Below are 8,224 nucleotides of genomic sequence, written 5' to 3'. Positions count from 1 at the left end.
ACATTAAGCGCAATTAATCGACAATTCAACTAACAAGAGGTGATATGGGCATGTGAAGAGTGTGTGTGAAGAGGGGTGTGAATAGTGGGAATATTTAAATAACCTTTGGATTAAAGAATTGAAATAGAATTAATTTAAATGTGGTATTTTATCTCAATTTTTAATTAGAAGTTTTAGAATTAGTAGGTTTTTTTATTTTGAAACATTGAGATTTCGGGGGGAAACCGCCGCTTATCAATTAAGTCGATCGATAAGGCTATCAACTAATGATTAATGAATTAATCGATAATTTGCATCCCTAATTTCAAGGTAAGAAGGCAGAGAATGCGTGCACATCAGTGGCACAGGTGATGGACAAAATAAAATAACTGAAGTAAATAATAAAAGTCCGCAACACTGTTAATGCTTCCAGTTGTTGCGACGAGGCTGACAGCGGGGAAACGTTATTGTTTTCTCCATCGAGGCGGGGTGTCAGCAAAACGCGAGGCCACAAGCACAAGTGGAGGACGGGAGTCCGCATATTGGAATGTACCTACGTTGGCCTTGGCTCCAGTCTACTGGGGCCTGTACTAAGAAGCTGGTTCTTCAGGAAATGAGGACTCCGGGCTCTTCTTTTAGATGATTTACCTCTTAAAGGTGCCGGTATGCTTGCTGCGAGCTGTAAATTACGCGCGTCACCGCGAGCAACCGACAGCACATGCTTGCTTCAAAAGCAGTTGACCAAGACGCAAAATACTGGCGGTATCATCCAGGGGGTAGAGAGCACGCAGCATTGGGATGGGGAAATTGGGAACACAGATGGCAAGGAAAACAACAAAACAAAAAGAGGGGCTCCCTGGGCAAGGAAAGAATACTGCTACTACTCCTGTATGTGCATGCTCCTTTTTCAAAGTGCAACAAGGAAGTATGATCACAAATGTTTGAAATTTCGGACAAACTCAATGAGACGCTCTTAAAAGTTGCTGCCATTGTCGTGTTCATATCAAGCACACGCGTGGAACTGCGCAGTCCATATTACGATCGCCCCCAGCGAGTTTGAAGATATTGCACCTGACGCACGCATTTGGCTGCCGTGTCCAACGCGTGCGAAATTGACATTAAATACGCACGTTAACGCGTTCATGAACGAATCGTGCACGCGCTCGCGTATCTTGCAGCAAGCATACCGGCACCTTAACTTAACCTGGTCTACTCCTGAACCGGCTTCTTAGTTCACCCTTACGGTCTTCAGTCTTTGTTTTACAGGCATTTTCTGCAAAAACAGTGTTGTACAGTATTTGTTTACTTTTAACGTAAAATCAGTGTCTTGTGTTTAAAATTTAGGGTACACTGAAGGAGAAGACGGTTGAAAACCTTGAGAAGTATGTGGTGAAAGATGTGAGTTCTTTTCTTGATACGTCATTACTTTTCAATGGTCTCCGGATTTTGGTTTTGGTTCTTCACCACGCCCCATGGGACATTTCCCTGATCTTTTTTTTCTCTCTCTGAAACTAGGGAAAACTGCCACTTCTCTTGAGCCGAATGAATGAAGTTTCAAAGGTGTTCCTGGTCACAAACAGCGACTACAAGTACACTGATGTAGGTTGCTGCTGAATTTTCCTATTTTTCTGACATACAGTTGTTTAACTTTTGCTTAAAAAATGCATCATCTCTATCGTGAAGTGTTTTAATAGAGCTTGTTCTTTGACCGCTGTCTCCTCAGAAAATCATGACGTTCCTGTTTGACTTGCCCCATGGCCCAAAAGTAAGTGTGCTGTTTATTTGTTTTTTACATGAGTCATAGTGCCACACAGCCAGGCATGGTGGCAAAGCTCCATGGTAAATAATAACGTTAGTTGCAGAGAAGTGGACTTTTGACTTGTGACTTGGACTTGAGTCACAAATGATTTGACCTTAACCAGGACCAATAGGCCTATAGGGGGCATGCATAGCAGTGTGGGGATGTTATGGAGATGAATTTATGACCAAAAGTAGTTGTCAAGATTGTTCATAGAATATATGGTGACTTGTTAGGACTTTGGGAAAAATGAGACTGGGACTCGAACTTGGACCCTGCACTTAAGGCCTATATTAAAGGTGGCCACCATTACAACAGACTCCACCTTCACTAGGTCTCCTGAAAATATAGCTTAATTGTATTGTGAATGTAATTTCTGAGCTTGCTTTACAAAACATGCCATATTTCATGCAAATCTGCATAACATTCAAATGATATTGGGGCCTGTATAAGACAGCCTCAGGTTCCCCGCCCATGGAATAGAAGTCAAGTCATGTTTACTTATATTGTGCATTTCATACATACTGTAAATGCAATCCGATGTGCTTCATAGAGAATAAAAACAAGATGTACATAAAAACATGAAATGGAGTAGAGAAAGTAGCATTTAAAGGGACACTGTGCAGGAAATGGTCAAAAAAGGTACTGCAACTATGCTTCTCATTGAAACTGGGCTGCCTACTGCCAAATTTGATCTTTACATGAAAGTTTACTGAGTAATAAACAAATGTTTTCTAGTATGGTCCAAGTAGAGTCATTTTTGCAGCTATTTTTTTTTAAACAAGTATCAGCTAAGTGCCATATTATGTAATGTACTATGTGTCTTTATTGTAATTTCACCTTTCTCTTCTTATTCTTTTCCGCTCTCCTGGCGCGTTGTGTAGGTTGGGACTCCCCATCGGCCCTGGCAGTCCTACTTTGACCTGATCTTGGTGGACGCCCGCAAGCCGCTGTTCTTTGGAGAGGGCACAGTGCTGCGGCAGGTGGACACGGTGAGTTAACCAGGCTATGCCCTCCTAGTGACGCAACAGCTTCAGCGTTGCTACCAGTGAGGTTAAGAGCAATGCAAGTACTTTCTTAAGTTCCCGCAGAATCGGGAACTCCTCCCACTTTGTTGGGAGGCAAACAATCATAAGTAAACCTAGGGAGACCGTTTGAAAAATTCCATTTGGGAAATGTTATTTGTTATGCTCTTGGTCAGACCAAGTCTTGAAGAGATTTGAAAGTCGATGACAATCAGGCTAACGGTGAGTCCTCTCAGCCCTAAAAATAGCACACTCATATATATTTTTAAAGGGTTTTTTGGGGGGCTTTTGTGCATTATTTGAGACAAGATAGTGACAGAGAGACCGGAAACCTGTGGGCAGAGAGAGACGGAGAAAGACTGACAAATGTCCCGGGCCGGAATCGAACCCGGGTTGCCAGCGGAGTAAGCTAGTGCCAAAAATATCACAGTCCTGAGATATCTGTTGTTGCTAGCTACAGCAAAGATCTTCAATATGGTAGACCAAGATGAGTCGTAGGACGCGTCACTAGTGCAGCAAAGTGGAATCAACTCAGGGGTGTGTTTCTTGAAAGCGTAGTTGTTAGCCAGTTAGCAACTTCGGTAGTTGGCAATGGGAAATTGCATTGCAAACAACAAAGAAGCTAATGTAGTTAGCAGCTTTGGTTTCGAGAAATGCACCCCAGGACTCCCAAATGGACTGCCCAATGTCTGATGAGGGGCATGCTGCCCAAAACGTCACATTAAATAAAGTAAGAGAAACAGGAGCTTGGTGTTTCAGACTTTATTTACAGTTTTCAAGATCCCACAGCCCAACAAGTAAAGGCAGCATGAAAACTGCATGAAAACGACCTTGAAAACTGAAAGTCAGCAACACCAAGCTCCCATTTCTCTTTCTTTAATGTGACGTTTTGGGCATGCTGTAAGAGAAACAGCAGCTTTGTATCAGACTTTATTTACAGTTTTCAAGATCCCACAGCCCAACAAGTAAAGGCAGCATAACAACTGCATGAAAAGCATGAAAACAACCTTGAAAACTGAAAATAAAGTCAGCAACACCAAGCTCCAATTTCTCTTTCTTTAATGTGACCTTTCGGGCATGACGTAAGAGAAACGGCAGCTTTGTATCAGACTTTATTTACAGTTTTCATGTGACTTTCCTAGTCCTCCTGCACCCAATCTTTTTGAGACGGCTGTGCATGCTTTATTTTTCTTTGTTACACTTTGCTGGTTCCTCCTTGCAGACCACGGGCCGTCTGAAGATTGGGACCTACACTGGACCTCTGCAGCATGGCATTGTGTACTCTGGAGGTGAGCCAAGCCAAGAACATCATGTCCTTATCACTGCCTACAGCACAGTACAGTACAGCTCACACTCAATACTATTTTTAGCTTGCACTCTACTGCACTTCTAACTATTCGAAGTATTCATGCAATTTGTACATTTTTCCTTGGAATAAACTTAATCCATGTTTATGTTTTCTATATGGGTCCACATTTAACTCATCTATTCTGGACCTTTTTTTTTAAAGAAATAGTCCACCTTGTTTATATATTTGATTAGGAGTCGATTGAGTTGATGAGAACTTTTCCTCTCCTCTCCTCCTCCTCCGCTCCTCTTCCTCCTCTCCTCTCCTCTCCTCTCCTCTCCCCTCTTCTCTCCTCTCCTCTTCTCTCCTCTCCTCTTCTCTCCTCTCCTTCTCCTCCTCTCCTCTCCTCTCCTCTCCTCATCCTCCTCCTCTCCTCCTCCTGCTCCAGGCTCCTCTGATATCGTGTGTGACCTGCTGGGTGCCAAGGGTAAGGACATCCTCTACATCGGCGACCACATCTTCGGTGACATCCTGAAGTCCAAGAAGCGCCAGGGCTGGAGGACCTTCCTCATCATCCCCGAGCTGGCCCAGGAGCTGCACGTCTGGACCGACAAGAGTGGTTAGTGTAGGGGTTTTCTTTTTTTGTTTGGGGGGTAGGTGGGTGAGGGGAAAGGGTTCAACTTTATTTAGACAGGACAGTGAAGACTGGGACAGGTAACGGGAGAGAGAGACGGGGGCGGATCGTGAAATGTTCAAGCTGCCTTCAATACAAGGAGTAAACTAGACGTGACAGACTCGACGACTTCGACAATGAAAATTAAACATTTAATATTTATGTCACATGCAGTTTTGATCCCACTAGCAGCCACCGTGGGTAGTTTGGAACGAGGAAGTGGCTCATTGTCGAGAATAGGTCGCACGAAGTGGAATGTTTCCTCCGAAACACTGTTCAACTGTCCCGATATAACTTCAGCGTCGTAACTTGCAAGCGCACTTGTCGTGTAAATAAATGAAACTACAAAGCACGGGCAACTTATTTAATGAAGAGCTCACAGTCCGTAGCCCGACGAAGGTTAAAATAAGGAAGTAGCTTTTTGTTCTCCAGGACAGAGCTGGCTGGTCGAGAGAACCAATCACAGCGGCTCCTGCTGCTGTTAACTGCGTCGTTAACCAAGTCACTGCGGAGGGGGGAAAAATATCATGGTCTGCATCATGACACAGTGAAGTTGATTTTGGAGCATAAATCACCCTTTAGTGCCACAGCACCACAGATTCAAAAACACATTTCAGAAGACAAGAGCGGTTAGTGCAGTGGTTTTCAACCTTGGGGTCATGAACCCCACATGAGGTCGCCCTAGATTAGTGGTGAAAAAAGAATACCGGTAAAGAATATTTTTCAACTTATTATTATGGCTGAAACACCACAAACAATCTTAAACTGTCACAAATATCTATTTTAGCCTACAAGTTCGCTCAAATAATCCTGTGCAAATGGGTTTGTAGGTGCTGTGGCGTAATCATTGACAGTATATCTATATATCTATATACTCTCAACAGGCGTAATACACCAAGGGTCCCAGGTTCGAGTCCAGCATGGGTCATCTCCTTAGCCTTCCCCAGCAGTTAGTTGGCCTAGAGTCTCTTCAAAGAGTTAGCTAGTTCAGCTATCTTGAGGACTTATTGGAGCCAGCCAGAGCAGATTTGATTACATTTGTGGGAGGATTTCTATTTTCTGAAACATTGAATGACACCTTTTTACAAAGAGCAGTAAGTTGGCCCAGAGTTTTCCCATCCACACTCTCTCTCCTCCCCCTCTGCTTACCCCGTGCCACCCATCTGTTACCCCACACATCATAGCGGATGATATCCCATTTCAGTTTGACTGGCACCTACTGTTGGCCCTCTCAAGTTTAAGCGTTGTTTGGATAACTCAAGGAAAAATGAACAAACTTAACACAGGAGGTTCATTGGGGTTACTTTCACGACTGTGATGATTGATGTTGTTAACGACGTGTAAGGAATTGCCCATGTTCATTCATTTTTTTTAATTCAGTTTCGCTCTTGTTACTGTATTGCCAACTAAAAAAAGACAAGAGTTTTTCCCTTTACATGAGGTGGTATGACTGGTATGGCCATGACCACGTTCTATTGTTTTCTGGAAAGCCATTAGACTTGACATGGCTGCATGGTTGTCAGGGGCCGCTGGCTGGGGCTAAGTCAGATACCACGGTGTTTGTACTGGATGCCCCCTTTACTTTCCACGAAAATATGCCATGCCAAGAGCTCGGACCAGAAATAGCAGCTGTGACAGGCGGGGAGTGTATGGTTACAGTAGTGAAGGACGGACGACCCTCTCTTGCCCTGTTTACCCCCACAACCAGAGGGGTGGTACTAAGAAGCTGGTTCAGGGGTAAACCAGGTTGAGTTAAGAGGTAAATCATCTAATCGTCAATCTGAAGAAAATGAGGACTCCAGGCTCTTCTATTAGATGATTTACCTCTTGACTTAACCTGGTTTACTCCTGAACCAGCTTCTTAGTATAGGCCCCATGTCTCTTCAGCTGATTAATGTCTCTCTCTCTCTCTCTCTCTCTCTCTCTCTCTTTCTCGCTCATCTCTCTCTCTCTCTCTCTCTCTCTCTCTCTCTCTCTCTTTCTCTTTCAGCTCTGTTCGAGGAGTTGCAGAGCCTGGATATATTCCTTGCCGAACTCTACAAGTAAGTCGGGACGTAACTCGTTCGTCCTCTCTTCCCAGTCCCCCAGTCTCTTGTCAGAAATGCTGTGGGCTCTCCACTCATGCTGAGGCCACCGGCCTGACAAATACGACTCAAACACATTCTGTGCTATTTATAAACGGCCCATCTCTCACCCCCTTCTCTCTCACCCCTTTCCCTTTCTCACCCCTTTCCACCCTCGATGACGTTTGTGTTCCCTGCCCCACATCTCTCTCTCAATCCCCAACACCACCGCCACCCTCGTTGACGTTTGTGTTCCCTGCCCCACATCTCTCTCTCTCTCTCTCTCTCTCTCGTCCCTCTCTCTTCCCCCTCTCTTGCCCTCCTGCTTTTTTTTCTCTCTCTTGCCACTAATAGAATAAAAACTCTCTTACTTAACTGTGCTGCCTTTCCACACTCCGTTTCTCCCTCTCTCTCTCTCTCTCTCTCTTTCTCTCTCTCTCTCTCTCTCTCTCTCTCTCTCTCTCTCTCTCTCTCTCTCTCTCTCTCTCTCTCTCTCTCTCTCTCTCTCTCTCACACTCTCACTCTTTTTTTGTTTCTTCTGTCACTCACTTCCATTCTGCTCCCCCTCTCTCTAGGCACTTGGACAGCAGCAGCAATGAGAGACCTGACATCAGCTCCCTCCAGAGGAGAATTAAGGTATTACACAATGTATGGTACAGGAAACGCAAGTCTGATTAGAGTTCTCAACGGGCCTGAAAATGTCAACCCGACCCTACCCGGCCCGTGGCTTTTAAAGCCCGAGCCCGATGTTACCCGACACATCACTAGAATTATCTAACCGAACCCGGCCCGAGGCCCGAAGTCGGGGGTCGAGTTTCCCCACGTTATCCTATGGAGAATGACGGGTTGTGGTGGGTCTTTAAGGGCACTTATGTGCAGTAAATTGCATAACCCACTTAAAAACCTAGGGAAAAGATATTTTCCACAATAGAAACATAATATGAAATGGGGAAACGTTCTTGCTATTTAAGCAGAATCATCCACAGCGCGATTTCAATAACCACCTCTTCACGGCAACAACAATCTATCCACCTTTTGTTTTGACTTCTAAATGTAGGCTTACTACATTTCCACCCCGTGTATCTGATTAAATGTAGGCTACGTGAAGTTGCCCCTCCCTCCTTGTTTGTTCATATAGGTTGGATGAGATGGAAAGCCTGGCTGTGCCAAACATTGTTTAAAAGTTTCATAAAATGTTGGTCGGCACACAAGGTTTTGGACATACTAATTTCTAGTGGCACCTGGGCTACGGTTGGTGCATTGATCAGCCATGTAGCAAAAAAGACAGATAGGTGAGAGGATGAGATCTTCCTCGGCTGGCGAGCGCTCCGCATGTGTGTGCGCCCCAAGACCCGACAGTTGCTTAAAAGTCAATTTGAGCACGAAAACAGCAAAGAC

At 44.6% G+C, this 8,224-nt stretch overlaps 1 protein-coding gene across 2 annotated transcripts in view; it reads left to right on the top strand.

Annotated features, from left to right (window-relative positions):
• Positions 1-8,224, top strand: part of nt5c2a (5'-nucleotidase, cytosolic IIa) — a 36,213-nt gene that overhangs the window by 19,601 nt on the left and 8,388 nt on the right. For both annotated transcript variants that reach the window (XM_063191364.1, XM_063191363.1), the window contains exons 9-16: positions 1,324-1,377; positions 1,495-1,578; positions 1,703-1,744; positions 2,662-2,769; positions 4,025-4,091; positions 4,539-4,709; positions 6,754-6,805; positions 7,402-7,462. In XM_063191364.1, the coding sequence (XP_063047434.1) occupies positions 1,324-1,377; positions 1,495-1,578; positions 1,703-1,744; positions 2,662-2,769; positions 4,025-4,091; positions 4,539-4,709; positions 6,754-6,805; positions 7,402-7,462 (639 nt within the window). The remainder of the gene's footprint in view (positions 1-1,323; positions 1,378-1,494; positions 1,579-1,702; positions 1,745-2,661; positions 2,770-4,024; positions 4,092-4,538; positions 4,710-6,753; positions 6,806-7,401; positions 7,463-8,224) is intronic.

Source organism: Engraulis encrasicolus, chromosome 24, assembly GCF_034702125.1.
Source record: "Engraulis encrasicolus isolate BLACKSEA-1 chromosome 24, IST_EnEncr_1.0, whole genome shotgun sequence".
Lineage (NCBI taxonomy): Eukaryota > Metazoa > Chordata > Actinopteri > Clupeiformes > Engraulidae > Engraulis > Engraulis encrasicolus.
The sequence above is the reverse complement of the archived record's forward strand: the minus strand, read 5'-3'. Positions and strand labels throughout refer to the sequence as shown.